A 15,934-nucleotide genomic window follows, 5' to 3' on the forward strand; every position below is an offset into this window, starting at 1 on the left:
GGATGATTTTGGGGTGCAGTTGGGGGGGATGGTGAGTGCAGTGCTGACCCATCATGATGCTGTGGGGGTTCAGGGCCTCACTGGGCATCCTCCCAGCATCACCCCATGAGGGATGCATGCTCCTTGGGTGCAGAGCAAGCGGGGGCCAGGTCTACCCCATTGGCTGTGCTGAGCCACTAAACCTGTTGGGTGAGCCCATTTGATCCCGCCCGATACGGTGAGCTGGCCTAAGCTCTCACCAGACCCAGGCTGATTTCCAGCATCACAATTACTGATGGGCCTGAGCTGTTCTCTCTCCTGGTTCTGCTCCCAGGACCTGTCCATCCAGGAGCAAAGCTGAAGGGAAAGCACTGACTGCTGTTTATTACTCCTTAAACATCCCCACATCCTGGGCTCACCATCGCCATGTGCAGTGGGAAGAGCCTGCTCTCTGTTCCAGCATCTTTTTGGAGGCTTGCACCTTCCAAGGAGAGGGGACCCAAACCCACCCATCCCAGCAAGGCAGATGGGAACAAGCTGGCTTTAATTAGCTTCATTTTCATCCCCCTCCCCATGTTCAGGCTGCAATATTGGGGCGGAAACAACATCCCTGCAAATCCATCTTGCTAAAGGGAGGTGAAACCAAGCCGGGTAATCCGGTGGTAAGGACAGCGCTCCGAGCTGGGTAATGCTGTTGCGCTCGCTTTGGAAGAGGAGATATTTTATTTATTTATATACCGAGAGAGAAAAAAACCCATAATATGTGTTTGCACAGGCTTCTGTCTGTCACAACCACGCATCTTATCTCTTCAAGCCATATTTTGGCCTTTTTTTTCCCCCCCAAGAAAGTGAATTTTAAGCACCGGGAGACAGTGATGGTTTCTTTGGAGCTGTTACGATCTGCCATGTACAATAAATCTGTCTTAGTTTGTGGATTATTGGCCCAATAGACCGTAACAGCTCTGTCAGCCCCTCCTGGCGTGCTCTGTCCAGTGAGCTGAGCCTCCGGTGGGTTTTCCCTTTTTTTTTTTGTGGACTGATCATATTTTAGCAGAAATTTCCTTGGGATTTTTCCATGGATGCCCAGCAGCAGATAGGGAAATCACAGGAGCTCAATTGCATGCCCAATTTTTTTGTCTTTCTTATTTGAATATTCCCCCTCTGAAAACACCTGAAGGCACAAACCTGCATGGTGAAGTTCATGCTGGAGGCCAAGTCCCCTTAATGCGATGGACCAGGCAGAGCTGTCCTGGTTGGAGTGTGGCTGCCTTGGCACTGTGGGTCACACTTGTTGGGGATGGGGTTTTGCTGCTTTCCAGCAGGATTTTTTTCCCTTGATGGCCACACTCCTGATGGACATCATTTTCTGTGCTTGATCCAAGCCTGGAAAAATGAGGTTTTTCCAGGATGTGGTGGCCCCTGTGGAGATGGAGCAGGCTGGAGAAAGCAGCACATGGAGGAGGATGTCCATTGAGAGCAGGCGGTGTGGATATCAACCCTTTGGGTTGGTGCCCTGTGCTCTGGAGGTCCCATTCCTACCATCTCTGGTGCTTCCCAGTGCTGCAGCTGGAGGATCCACATGGAGGTGGGGATCATGAAACCCTTGGGTTTCAGGGGTGCCTGGGATCAACCCCTTTGGCATGGGTGAAGGAAGATGGTTCTCTTGCAGGGGGTCACCAAATGAGCAGGCAGGTCCCTGGGAGGAAGCTGGGGTCTCTGAACCCACCCTGGGCTGGCTGGAGAAGGGGTGCACCACACTGTGGCAGGCACCACCTGTGAAAACCACATCCATCTTGTTCCTTGCCATCCTGCCTTGTTCATCAGCTCATGGGGAGATGAGGAAAGGCAGAAGCATTGATGTCTAATGCTAGTTTCAGTTGTAGACCCTCAGAGCCTGGAGCCAAGAAGGTCCAGATGATGCTTACACCCTGTAATCAAGGCCCCTCATCGGAGGGTCCCCCCATCCTGACTCACGTTGTGGCTGGTGGTGGTGGTGGTGTTCCCTTCCTCTTTCTCAGGGCCCCAGCTCTGCTTTCCAGCTGTCTTGTGGTTGATCCTCTGAGGTCTGCCAGCCCATCTCACTTGTGCTTTCTTGGTAAGGGACAGTGCTGATAGTTAAATTCCTGTGGAATCAGAATGGTTTGGGTTAGAAGAGACCTTCAGAGATCATCCAGACCAACCCCCCTTGCCATGGGGGGCATGGCCCCATCCAAGCTGGCCTTGAGCACTGCCAGGGATGGTGCAGCCATAGCTTCTCTGGGCACTCTGCCTCAGCACCCTCATTGTAAAACATTTCTTCCTGCTGTCCAACCTAACCCTGCCCTCTGTCAGTTTGAAACCATTGCTCCTTGTTCTGTCACGACAGGCCTTGGTGAAGTCTCTCTCCATCTTTCTTATTTGCCACCATCTGTGGAAAAGCCACAGTGAGGTCTCCTGGCTGTGTGTGTGACACCTAGTGAAAACCTACACATCCCCAGGGCAGGACTTCTTGTCCCAGCAGTTCTCTGGGAGCAATTTTCCTAATGACTCTTCCCATCAGGTTGCCCAGGACTGCTGTTCTTCCATGCTCTGCTGGCATTCTACAGGGAAGGAGGACACCCTTCCTCTTGGGCTGATTCTTGAAGAAGCACCAAGAACCAAGAGAGCTGCAAGACATCTCCTCCGAAGGATAACTTGGCTTGGGTAGGTGCATTGCCATGCTCCTGTGGTGTCAGGCAAGTTTGCCTGCCTGAGAGCACAGTGTGCAGTCAGTGCAGATCCTGGTTGAAAGCAGAACTTCAACCTTACAACATCAATTGGTCTCCATCAAAGCTGTCTCCATGTGGCTGTCAGGACGGAGCACCCCTGAGGTGCCCAGCACTGGGGTTACTGATCCCCAAGACATGCAGACCCTCACTGTGGCTCAGCCCTCACGGAGCACAGGAGAGGAGGAGGAGCTGGTTGCTCCTCTGCCTTCAGGAGGAGGAGCATTATCTCCTTCCTCTTTACCCTGGGATGCTCCAGCTCGCCCATCACATTGGGTGCTGCACCAACATGGTTTCCTTGACTACTGTTGCCCTTGACTATGTGGACAGCTCAGGAGATCTGGGTCTAGTGCTGCAATGTCACAGGAAGCCAAATGGGAGGAGAAGGGAAGTGGTGGGGTTGCAGGAGACCCAGGGACCGGTGAAACCAGTGTCTGAGGTGTTCCCCAGGGTGACCCGAAATGATGGAACATCTCAGGTCCTGGATGAAGGTGTTGGCAGCAAGCGTTCCTGTCCTTGGGTACCTGCTGCAGCCTCCCCTCCACCCAGCACCATCCTCTTGCTCAACATCTTTCAGCCTGTTGGGTCCTGCTCATCTCCTCTGTGCTGCATTGAGTTATCCTGGGCTCTCCAGTTCCATCCCCAGTGCCTCAGGTTGGATCCAGCTTGGTGATGGGGTCACCCATGAGCTCCCGGTCGCTCCGGAGAGCAGGAAGCTCCAGGGGTGCACAGCGGTGAGCTTAGGCAAGCAGTTGTGTGTGAGCCAGAGCGCGCCGGGGTTTGCTCTGTGTTAGTCTGGATTTGCAAGGAAAAAAAAAGCCATTGCTCTTTCCCAGTTCCTGCATTTCCTGCGAGCAGCCCAGCTCCTCGCTTATCTGCAGACAGCCTCAGGGGTATTCCCTGGGAGTTTGGGAGTTTAATCAGGCATTGCTGGGGCATGTGAACTCTGCGTGGAGTCGCCGTTCCCATGGAGGGGAGCGCCTCTTGCAGATATTTGGCTTGGCGTGCCTGGGCTGGGGGCTGGGCTGGCTGGGAACACAGCTCCTTTTCCTGGGGATGCCACCGGGAATGGCCAGGGGCAGGATGCTGGCAGTGCCCGCGGGCAGGGTGGCTTCCCATGGGCACCCCCACAGGGCTGGCTCTGCTTGGACACTTCCGTCTCCTCCAGCCCTGCCTCTGCCATCTCCCTCTTCTTGCTCCAAACCCACGAGTTTTCCTTGTAGCATCCTAGGTGGGATCTGCTGGTCCCCACCAGCTGTCCTGACCCAGCTCCAGGGTGGCTCCAGCCCTCTCCTGACTCTGCTGCTCATTGAATTTTGGGTGATTCTGAATGCAGCAGGGAAGCAGGCCCCGGGTGGTGATGCCCTATGCCAGGCTCTGCTTCGCCAGTGTGATCGAGGGCGTTTGTTGCTGGCTCTTTAGCAGGCAGCATTTCTTTTTTTGGGGGCTAGATATATTCCTGGCAAGTAAAATGACGGATGCTCTGTTTCGTTTCCAGTGGCAGCGTTTCAGATTCCTTGCTCCAGGGCAGGAGCCGAGCGAACTCCGATTCCGGAGCAGCTCTGGTACCTTGGCAGCTTAAAGGCCACGGGGTTTGCTTGAATGACAAGCCATGGGGAAGGCTGGGGAGAGGTGGTTTTGTGCCCTCCATCTCCTGCAGGAGCCAAAGCCTTGCTGAGTGGGGAGGCAGCTTCTTGTCTTGGTGCTTTGTAGGTGGACCAGGAAGGCGGCATGGAGAAGGATGGCAAGTCCTGGCTTGATGCTCCCCTGGTTCCACTGGGTACATGGGCAGAAGCGCAAAGTCTTGGGGCATGGCTGTGTGTCTTCTCCTCATGACCTCTTGGGTGTCTCATTCCCTGGCTCTGCTGACACCTCCCATTGCACACAGCTTGGAGGGATGGGTCCCAGGAGCTGCCTGAGTTGCATCCCGCAGCGCTGGCAAGCCCCAGCCATCAGGAAGGCTGCCTGGGATGCACAGTGCTGGGGGTGAAGTGTGAAGGATGGGGTCCACATCCCCGGAGGGTCAGGGCAGGTTGGAGAATGGCTTTCATGAGCTTCCCCAGTCTTTTCTGGCCCATGGTGGTGGACACATGTGGGTCTGCAGGCAGGGCTTGGGATGGTGCTGGCCATGGGCAGGATTTGCCTATCCCTGTTGGAGCTCCCGTTTTGCTGCTGGAGATGACCCCACCTGCTGCTTCCACAGGAAGGTGCTGGCAGCTGGGCAGCAGGATCTGCCCCCCAAAACCTCTCAAGCCCCTCTGGTCCATTGGGCTTACTGGGAGCAATTCCCGCAGGCACCAGGGAAGCTGTGCTTGCTGTGGTGAGTGTGGCTGTGCTGAGCAAGGCTGTGGAGCTGGGAAGAGACGCCCGGACTCCTCAAGGGCTGTGGGGTGCCCCACTGCCCCTTCCCAAAACGGAGCTGGTCCTCCCCCTACCAAGCAGCCTTCCTCCCCTTTCTCTTCTTCCTCCTTTCCTCCTGCCGGCAAGGCCAAACGAAACGTGGGGCTGACCAAAAATAACAACCGCCGGCGGATGCAGACAATGGATAAACCCCAGAGAGGGTGCGGGCGGCCCGAATCCTCCCAGAGGAAGACGAGATTATTTGCCATCCTCTCAGACATCTGTCAATCGCGGCCATTCACGGGCCCTGGCGGCTTCCCAGTGTTCAAAGTGATTCCTTAAAGCAGTTGCCTTCAGGAATGGGTGTTTGTGAGGGGCTGGGGGGAGGGATTGCATCCCTCAATCCACCAGCACAGAAGCAGCAGGGACCCAGCCCTCTGGGGTGTTTCTGGTATGAGCAGCAGAGATGCCTCTTGCATGCCAATGTCTTCTTCATCCCACAGAGTGAGCTGGGTGCTCACTGCGCCCTTGCTTGCACAGCTCCTCCCTGATGTCCTGTGGGTCCATGGGGTAGAGGCACTGAGGTGGTAGCCACCTTTGAAGTAGGGGGTCTCATCACTAAGGACCAGGAGATCCCCACCACCCATTAATGACCAAACTCATGCACTGAGCTGGACCCGGTGCCTGCTGCTGGTGCACTTCTTGCTCACTGCTGGTGATGGTGACCATGGTGTACCAGCCCTTCCCACCGCTGGCTTTCCTGGGAGCAGCCCCTCAGTTTGTGCTCTGCCTGGTGGGATGTGAAAGGATGAGGATTGGAAAGGGCTGGAAGCACAACAGGACCTCTCCAGGCTGGGGTTGCTCTTGCATGTGACACTGATGTATCTGAGCATCATTGGAAGTGGCCCTAATGGATTTGGGCACCATTGGAGGTGGCACTAGTGGATCTAGGAGGTGGCACTGATGGGTGTGGGGCTCTTCACCATGAAATGCTCCCATGTGGCTGTGCCTACAACTTCTTTTCTTACTTGTAATGAACTTCCTGTAGCTCAGTGCCTGCTGATCGGTCTTTCCTTGCCCTTGTTATCAGTCAGACCCTGAGTAATTTACGCTATAATCACCCCATCTGTTAACAGGAGTGATTCACACGTCTCAGCTTGGCCTCCATGGGCTGTGTGTGGGTCTCCTGGGGGTGAAGCATTGCCTGGGCACCCCACAGCCCCTCATGGTGGCTCCTGGAGCTCCTGCTGGGATACCCATTGTTGCTGTCATCTGCTGTGCCTGCCCCTTGTCCACCAGGCCCCAATACCCTTGGGTGGTTGAACATGGTCTCCTGCACCTTGAAACCCCCTTGGGTACCTCTGTTGGTGGAGGGGACACTGGGCATTAACTGGACCAAAGAGCTGGGCCCCTGCAAGAGGGTCTGGGTGTGTTCTGCTGGGCTGGGAGTGATGCTGCATCTCCAAGGGGGTGGCGTGAGGTGAGGGGATGCCAAGCTGGGGGAGCGGGTGAGCGGCAGAGAGCCATGCCACTGTGCGGGAGTGTCAGATGCTGCTTGGCTGCGAGCTGGGCTCGGGCGAGCGCAGATCTGTTCAATCCCATTTGGAATGGGCGGGGGGGAGAAGCACGGCGGGGGGGCCCTTCCCGAGGCTCAATCTGGTAGGTTTTAGTTACAGTCGTGTTAGGATTTGGGCAGCGAATTGGTGCAGCTCTGGCATGGAGGGGATGGTTGAGCACTGCGGAGGTGATGCTGCCAAGCTTCCCTCATCCCACTGGATTGGGGAAGGGGATGCGGTGCAGGTGGGAGCAGCAGGGCCATCACCCGGCTCTCTGGGCAGCAGCTGGGTGAGGGAGGAGGGGAGGAGGTGCCTGGTGTTGTCCGCAGGGCACCCGCAGCCCTGCAACGCTCGGGTGGACGCTTCAAATCGCGTTATCTCCATAACCGCCCGGCTCTGGCCGCTCCGAGTGGCAGCCGAGATAAGTGGATTTCCAGGGAGCGCCTGGTCGTCTGACATTTAAGACTCCTTAATCCATAACCACCACCCTGTGGAGGCAGGACGCAGCCCACGTTTTACAGCCTGGAAGCATGGGGTGGCCCCAAGCACAGGGGGATGCATGCAGGATGCCGCAGGGTGAGGTCCAAGGATGTGCCTGGAGGTGATGGTGTCCATGGGGACATCCTTGTCCTCTCTGTGGTGGAAGTCCGGGACATGTTGTTGGTAGGCTCTGCCTTGATGGGTGCATTTACCTGAGCTGGGTGTCCAGTGGTGGGTTGGGAAGCCTGCAGCAGCCATGGGGTTACGTGGGGAAAGGCACAACTAACAGGGATAAAATGTGCCTTTGTTGGAGCCCTGGTGTAGGGATCTGACCTGGGTGTCTGCAGGACGGCCTCACTGCATCCCTGAGGATGTGCCTGGCAGGACACGTCTCTGGCCCATGCTGACCAGGCTGTGTGCGTCCAGAGCTGACCTGGGGAGGCACCACCGGAGCAGAGTGGCTGCCTGCAAGGATGAGACGGGTGAAAGCCACTCTGTGCGCCATGATGAGCCGCCATCTGCTTCCAGGGCTATCTCCAGATGCTGGATTTAATCTTCCATAGCCTTTTTAATTCAGGAGTTGGCTTCTTAACGTCCCTCAGTACCACCTCGGTAGCAGAGATGAGCAGAGCGGCTGCCACAACTGGCCCTTCCAAGGATGTTGGGAGCATGGGAGATGAACTATCTCCATGTGAGCTGCCCATCTGGTGACCCGTCACAGACCTGTCATAGCTCTGGCTCTTTAACGTGCAAACACTCAGGGTGAGGCTTCAGCATTTACAACACTGCCCAAAGCTCCCCCAGGCCTGGGCGTCCTCTCTTGATGTTTGGAGAAGATGCAGTGGGTGATGGTAACTTCCATGGCCCACCCACAGTCGATCTTCTGGCTGGACCAGTTTTGGGGAGGATGAATCTGAAGAGCAGAGCTTGGGGGCTTTAGGGGCTGACAAAGGTGATGGCTTGCAAACAATGTCCTTGTCTTTGCCTCCGGGTGCCTGTGCCTGGTTATCAAGCACCATGTTCTCCCAGAATGGGTGTCCTGAAAGATATTCAGCCTTGGGAGATGGAAGCTTGATTTCACTCTCGGTTCACCTTGTTTCCCCACACTGGGGGAAGCAGCAGTGCAGAGGTGAGGGTGCTATGGGTGTCTGCCCTGCCAGCAGTCCCCATGGCTGCCTCTCACCTGGCTGAGTCCCTGGCAGCTTCCTGAAAGTTCCTGAAAGACTTCCTTATGCTTCCTTGTGTGGTTGGAGAGAGCCCTTTGGTCTGGTGCCTCCTGCCTGGCTGGTGGAGGAGGCTGTGGTGATACATCTTCCGTTTGACCTGTGTCACTGGTGGAGGGAGCAGTGGGTTTGTGCTGTGGAAATCAGGCACCTTGGAGCCGAAGCGGGTGTTGTGGTGCTGCGGCTGGAGTTGCTCTGAGCCTTGTTCTGGTGCTGCTTGTTCTCCCAAGCCTCTGAACTGGGTTTCCTCTGGACCTTCTGACCCATGACGGTGCTGCAGGGTGGTGGTCCTGTTCTGCTTGCTGGCTTTTCTCATCCCAAGGTGTGCTTCACGCACCAGGATGCTCAAAGGTGTCTTGGAACATCACATTCATCTCTCCCACCACCCATGGCCCCGCAGTCCTGGCCATCCAGAGCCCCTGTCCATGGTGGTTGAGGTCCATGGTCATGAGGAGCATGGGGCCCACCTGTGACCCCTCTCTTGTACCTCCATCCACAGCCTCCCTCACCCTAGGCCCCTCCTGGGTTGCCTTGGAGAGGGACAAGTGCTGGTGGTGAGTGCCTTCCTTAGGGCTGCCTGTGTCTGTCCGTCCGTCCGTGTGTCTGTGTGTCCATCAGCAGGGCTTTGCTGGGAGGGGGGGGCCGCGCCAGGCAGGCGGCCGCGTGGCGATGGGGAGGAAGTGGGGACAAAAACCCGGCAGAGGGGACAATGACCGCCTTTCTGGAGGCTGAAAAGACGCCGGGGTCCCTTCCGTCCTCGTCCTCTGTCTGCTCCGGGCGGACAAAGCCACGTCCCCCCGCGCCCACCCAGCGCCCAGGGATTAGGAGAAAGCCGAATTTGTGTGTTCTGCCTTTGTCTCCGGAGCCCGGGAGCAGCTCGGCGTCAGCTCTGCCGGTTCCTTCACGGCTGACCGCCCGGCGGCTCTTCCAGGAGGAGCCTGGTTTACTTGAAATTAAAGGAAAGCAGAAGTTCTTTCTTGGAGGCGAGACTTTCTGTACCAGCGGGAGCCGGTGGCTTTCCAGCGATGCAGTGGAATAACACAGGGAAGCGGGCTGGGAACTGCAGCCTGGCGTTTTTTGTATGAGAAGCAAAGCTCCTGTCCTGCTCCCCTCTGACAGGGAATGGTGTCCGCAATCAGCGGACTCTCAGTCCATCATTCCGGGTGCTGGACCACCAGAGATCCCTTTGCAACCTGTATTTTGTATTCTGGAGTTGTTAGGACTATTCCAATGTGGTCCCATAGGATGTGTGCGGGGTGCTGGCAGCTCTGGGGTAGATGGAGCAGGGATGTGGAGTGCTGCTGGGCTAAACTCCAGGGGAAGCCTATGAAGGGAGGAAAACTCCCTTTTTCCACTCAGACCATGGGAAAGAGCTGCTCCTGAGCACCCTGGGGTGTCAGGAGGCAGCTTTTTGAGGTTTCCTATGGAAATTGGTCTTGGTGGGAGCAGGGAGCATGGAGCATGGACACCCAAGTGATGTTGTCTGGGTGTCGTAGCTCACTGGTCAGTTGAGCCCCCTGGAGAACCTGTACCTGGCAGGGGGATTGCAGGGAGGGAGAGCAAGGTTCTGTGAAGGAAGGGAGAGCTGGGAACCCCTGGGTGTGCACTGGGGCCTCCCGACCTTGGTGGTGTCCCCTTGAACCCTGGCATCCCTCCAGGCTGCTTAAGCTGCCCGGTGCAAAGACCCGGGTGAGGGAGCCCATCACGTGCCCCTTAATGCTGCAGCCGGGACTAAGCACCTTCTGACAGGGACCCAGATGACGCTGCCCGGCGCCTTCCCCAGGGGATGGGGGCCGGAGAAGGGGTAGAAATGGGACAGGGCAGGGGGGGCCCTTACAGTCTTTACTTGGGTCAATCATAAAGAAGGGATTAAGATCATTAATTCCTCCCCCCCGCTGTAATTAGCAACCTGGCTGGGCAGAGGCTGGCGAGGAGCTGCTGAGATGTCTGCAGGGCTGGGCTGGGGGCACAGCACCACCAGGCACCACACAGCAAGCAGGTCCTGGGGTCCTTGGAGGGGACATAGCATAGGGACAGAGCTATCCCACTTGGGCAGGATAATGGCCCCGTGGGCATGGAAGGCAGTGCTGAGCGGCTGCTGATGGTGGGATTGTATGGCAGCACTGCTCGGTACCACTCCTCAGCATCGCCCTGTCCCACTGGGGATGGGAGGCGACGTGGCAGTGTCCCCCTTGTCCCTGTGGGTGCTGGGGAGCCGCATGGGGTAGGCAGCAGCAGTGGGTGCTCAGGGGGATCATGCTCCGTGCTCTGTTGCCATCAGCCCTGGTTGGAGGAGGCTGTGAGTGGCGGGGCTCAGAGCTGGGGCACCAGCTGATGTGGCCGGGTGGGAGCAGCAGGGAAGGGCTGGCCGATATCCTAGAGCAGAGGAGGATGGGAACTGATGGAGATGGCCATCACAGTGTGCCTCCAGCCAGTGTTCTCCCTGCTTCCCTCTGCTTTGGCACCCAGACCCTGCTGTCCTGTGGGCACTACCTGGGCTCATTCCCAGAGCAATGTGCGCTCCTGGAGACCCCCAGCTAAGGCCACAGCAGCACCATGGCTTGGTGGTTACAACGGCCTGGTGAACCCCAGCCCAACCCGGCGCTGGGCCACACCACGGGGCGGAAGAGGCGCCGGGACGCAGGAAAAGCAGGCACGAGATAACGGTGACGGGCGGCTTTATCTCACATCCTCCCATCTGGTGCTTTTCCTGCCATGCTCCCCGCTCCGGCCCCAGCGTCTGTTGCTCTCAGTGTTAAGGTGTGACTCGTCCAGGGACGGGTCCCCCACTTCCCTGGCAGCACCCACTGAAGATGCACCCCAGCCTCACCAGCACCCAGCATCCCCATGGGGTGTGATGCTCAGGGAAGGGCAGCCTGTCCCTCCTGCCATGTGGCCTGGTGAGCTCCAGGCTGGAACCCAAGCCTTGCATCGATCCACACTGCATCTTAAATCCTGCAGCAGCTGAAGCAAGCGGTTTTGAGTGTGAAGACGGGGGGGTTTCTCTGCAGGCGAGCTGGCTTTGGCACTGGGCTGAGACAGGCTGTCTTCTGCCAGCACCGCGGCTGTTGACATGGGGACCTTACCCCATCAGCGTTCTAACAGTGATACTCCCAAGCCATGTCTGTGTGGAATTGTTAGGACTACTCTGCTGTAGTGGGGTTGCTGGGAATGTGGCTCGGCTGTGACTGAGGGGACACGAAGGGTGGTGGACGAGCAGCATGCAGGGGATGCGGGGATGCCCCTCGCTCTGCAGCATCACCCCTGGCGCAGGAACAAGAGCGCTGGCCACACATGGTCCCATCACCTGAGAGGAGGCTGCCAGGACAGCCTGGATGGAGGGATGGGGTAGGCGAGGGGCCTCCTCCCGGAGCTGCCCTCCCCCAGCTGCTGCCGGGGTGGGGACGAGGGTTCCTGCTCCGCTAAGCCCTGCAGCTTTTCTCCTCTAAAGCCTGATTACTCCGGCGGTGCCTGTGCGTGCGTGCAGGCGTGCTCGGAAGGGGAGGAGGACGGGCAGGAATTTCACAACAACAAGTGTTTGCAACCACACTAGGCCCAGCTGCCCCGGAGCCGCCCCAGGGACGGCACCAAGGTGGGCTCTCACCATCACCACTGAGCCCCTGTGTCCACCAGAGCAGCCTGTGGTTGGGCGAGCAGGCAAGGGCACGCTGGGGCATGGCAGGAGGTCAGCACTGGGGTTTGGAGTTGGATTCTGTGGCTCCCTATGGGGCTTGGAGGTGGACACCATAGGTGCCTATAGAGTTTGGAGGTAGATGCTGCAGCTCCCCACGTCACTTGGAGGTGGACACTGCTGCTCTTGGTGGGGCTTGGAACTGAATGCTGTGGCTCCCTGTGGGGTTTGAAGGTGGATGCTGCAGCTTCTCATGGGGCTTGGAAGTGGATGCTGCAGCTTCCTATGGGGTTTGGAGGGTGACTCTGCAACTCCCCATGGCACTTGGAGGTGGATGCTGCAGCTCCCCACGTGTCTTCCTTCCTCTGCCCGGTGCTGGTGTGCAGTGCTGGCCTGGGGACAAGTGTCCAGGAGAATGAGGAGGCAGAGAAGGAGGGAGATGGTTGCAGCCTGGCCTGAGCTGGGTGATGTGGGAGTTGGGATGCAGCCCTGCAACCTGCTGCATCCATGGCACCCAGCATGTGGGGACACTGGTGGCTGCAGGCAGGGGACCAGTTGCCCCTTGCATGAGCTCTGGCTGGCGGCTCGGGGGAAGTGTGGGGCCCACTGGAGACCAGCCCTGGGACTTCCCTGGGGCTGCGGTCCCTGTGGGAGGAAAGCCGGGGACAGAGAGCCTTTAAGCACCAGCGTGCCATTGCCACCAGGCCAGGACTTCCCCTGTGAACCCCCGCTTCTGTCTGCATGGTGACCCTTTCACAGCACAGCCCAGCGGATCTCCACCGAGGTCCGTTCCCTGGAGTTCCTTTGTTCCCAGCGCTGAGACTTCCATGGCAGGGGGAGGAAGAGCTGCTTTGAAAAGCCTGTTGGCTCTCGCCAGCACTAACTCTCTTTTCTTTTCTCCTTCCAGAGCCGCGTGTTGTGCTCCAGAGCCGCAGAGTATGTCTTTGCTCTGAGGTCGGACTGAAGCCCTCGGCAGCGGCGCCGGAGGAGACGCCCCGTTGATGAGCGTTCCCATCTGAGCTTTCCCCGGTGGCCGGCGGGCTGGTGCTCCCACCAAGGCTTTGGGGATCTTTGGCTTTGGGGGTGGGTTTTGGGGTTTGGTTTCATTTGGGGGTTGTTTTGTTCGGGGGGGGTTTGATTTTGCTGTTGTGCTCCGGGCACCATGTCAAATTCGGGCTCCCATCAAGACACTGGGAACAAGGCAGAGACGGAAAAAAACACCCAAGATGACTCTCAACCCCCCGTCAGCTCCGAGAGGAGGAACAAAAGTGGGATAATAAGTGAACCTTTGAACAAAAGTCTTAAGAAGTCCCGTCCACTCTCCCACTATTCCACCTTTGGTAGCAGCAGCTCGATAAGCGAACATTCAGAGAAAGGCAACCCCTTAGCTAATGGCAACGAAGCGACTGTGGATAAAAGTCATTCTACCTCAAAGCACAAAAACATCTCTAGTATGCTGAGCAAACTCGACCGGGTGTCGGAGCTCTCCGCAGAAGGACAGACCGCCCTACAACAGTTTGCTCAGTCAACAGAAATGCTCAAAAGAGTGGTACAGGAGCATCTTCCTCTCGCAAGCGACCACGGGACTGGGATCTCTGACATGGAGGCAGTCTCAGCTGCAGAGACAATGAACGGCCCCTCCGATTTTCCTTACCTGGGGGCTTTTCCCATCAACCCAGGCCTTTTCATCATGACCCCTGCTGGCGTGTTTCTGGCAGAGAGCGCGCTCCATATGGCTGGCTTGGCAGAGTATCCCATGCAGAATGAGTTGGCATCTGCCATCAATTCGGGGAAAAAGAAACGGAAAAGATGCGGCATGTGCCCGCCCTGCCGAAGACGGATAAACTGCGAGCAGTGCAGCAGTTGTAGGAATCGCAAAACTGGCCACCAGATTTGCAAATTCCGAAAGTGTGAAGAACTCAAAAAGAAGCCTTCTGCAGCACTGGAGGTAACCGGCCCCTCTCAGGCACCCTAACCCCTCCTCGGGCTGCGCTCCTGGGTTCGGATCTGGCCCTAGATAATAAAGCGCCTGGTACTTCTTACTTTTTTATTTCCCCCCAGCCCCGCTTTTCCATTACCAGTTCTCCCCCCACCGTGAGATGTGTGCTCTGCCCAGTGCCCCCGGCCCTGCCCTCTCTCACGTACTGGGGTTGGTTGGCTTGGGAGGAGGGCTGGGGTTCTCTCTGGGGTGTGCTGTGTTTCACTCTCCCTGTTGCAGGCACGGTGGCTTTTTTGGGGTAATGGGTGATGGTGGAGCCCATGGCAGTGGTGCAGCCCCTGAGCTCATTGTGGGCTCTGAGCAGCATCATGGCAGTCCCTGGGTTTGGGTGGTAGAAGCTGGGCAGCATCTCCCATGATGTGGCCATGCCGAGTCTCCGGCATCCCTCCCTGAGGCAGTCAGGATGAGTCTGTAAGGCACCATATGGATTTCCCACTGGTAGCTGAGTTGTGGTCTTGCTTCTGCATCTGACTGAGCTGGGAGCATCCATGCTAAGCACAGGGGTGCTGGAATACCTGGTGTGAGGCTTTGGGATGGTACCTGGGCTGTCACTGCCCACCATGGTCCCCACATGGGTGCTGCTGTTGGTCTCAGAGGATAGCCATTGGGTTGGGATGCCAGCTGCTGTTGGGTTTGAGGTGCCACCTTCACAAATCTACCACAGAGGTGCCATATTCGTGTGAGAGCGTAAGAAAAGTCCAGTGACTTGGGTTGAAGCTCAGCTGGGGCTGTGGCAGGGGTTATGGCTGGCATGTGGGTACGCTGCTGTAGCAAAGTCTGCCTCTTTCTGCACTCTTATGGGTGCTCTGGACCAGCACTTGTCTGCCGGGTCCCCCACATGTTGTGCTGAAGCTGGGTTCAGTTTTTCCAGGAGCTGATCCCACTGCGTCCTGTTGACAAAAGCTAAGAAGTCACCCAGACTGATTGCACACCCTGGCATGAGGGCACTGCCCATCCTCTGCTTGTCCCAAAGAGACAGCCCACCATTTGCTCAGCCACATTCTACGTTTTTCAATTAGCATCAGCTCTGAATGAATAGTGAAGGGGGGGGGGGAAATCCTTGTCTGGGTGGTGGGGATGAGGAGAGGGGGACTGTGTCTTTCAAAAACCGCTGTATTGCTAAATTATATTCTTGTTCTAATTTGCTGAGTCAGTGGTCTGGAAAAAGGGAGAAAGGCAAAAAAAAAGAGTTCATCTCTTCCAAAGATCCTTAAAGCGGGTCAATAGACTCAGAGCTGCAGCAGCTGGAGGAGTTGCTCCCTGCTCCTGGTGCTGAGCTGGGTCTGGGGATGATAAATAGCACTGGGAGCCCATGGAATGGTCACCCCTGTTATGGGTTTCCCCGCTGAACCCACGACACCCATCCCTCAGCTGGCTGAGCCACTGGAACAGAGCTCTTGATGGGACAGAGTTGGGTGCCACCAAAGATGGGTCCTGGGCATGACCATGGGTGTGCTGAGGATGAAAAGAGATGTTGTGCTGGTGGGGATGGACGCCTGGGCAGATGTGTGTTGCTCCAGGGCATCACTATCCCCATTTCAGAGCATATCCTCCCTTCTCTTAGGATATCCACTTGTACCATGCGTTGATCTCGGTGGGATTGAACAAGATAGTGCGTGTATGTGACTGGGACAAGGGACACTTAGACCCGGGCTGATGTCCTAAGGTCACCTGGGTCAATGAGTGTGTTGTTAAACCCCTTCTTATGTCAGCCAGCCTTGGTAATGCATTTTGTTGGGCCAACAGCTGGCACCTGCCTTGTGGTGGGGACTCATTTGGAGGTATCAGTGGCCAGGACATCGTGCTGCTTCCAGCTCAGCAGCTCCAAGGTGCCATCACACCACAGTGCTTGATACTGGGACAGGAGGGGCCATTCAGTGGCTCTTTATATGGGCCTGAAAAATTCCTAGGGCTTTCCTAGGAATCCTGAGATTTCCTAGAAACTCCTACGATGATGCTCTTCTAGCATCATCCATCTCTGG

General features: G+C 57.0%; 2 protein-coding genes across 6 annotated transcripts in view; both read left to right on the plus strand.

Annotated features, from left to right (window-relative positions):
* Positions 1-15,934, plus strand: part of NDUFA2 (NADH:ubiquinone oxidoreductase subunit A2) — a 346,452-nt gene that overhangs the window by 111,469 nt on the left and 219,049 nt on the right. The gene's annotated exons all lie outside the window — the stretch shown is intronic.
* The window catches only part of CXXC5 (CXXC finger protein 5), a 31,497-nt gene that overhangs the window by 12,256 nt on the left and 3,307 nt on the right, over positions 1-15,934 (plus strand). For all 4 annotated transcript variants that reach the window (XM_061456547.1, XM_061456545.1, XM_061456544.1 and 1 more), the window contains exon 2: positions 12,861-13,901. In XM_061456547.1, coding sequence (XP_061312531.1) covers positions 13,116-13,901 — 786 coding nt within the window. In that variant the 5' untranslated portion in view covers positions 12,861-13,115. The remainder of the gene's footprint in view (positions 1-12,860; positions 13,902-15,934) is intronic.

This window comes from Pezoporus flaviventris, unplaced genomic scaffold (genome assembly GCF_033815535.1).
Source record: "Pezoporus flaviventris isolate CSIRO_AGI_PZ_B2104156 unplaced genomic scaffold, CSIRO_AGI_Pfla_v1 ptg000023l, whole genome shotgun sequence".
In the NCBI taxonomy this organism is placed as follows: domain Eukaryota; kingdom Metazoa; phylum Chordata; class Aves; order Psittaciformes; family Psittacidae; genus Pezoporus; species Pezoporus flaviventris.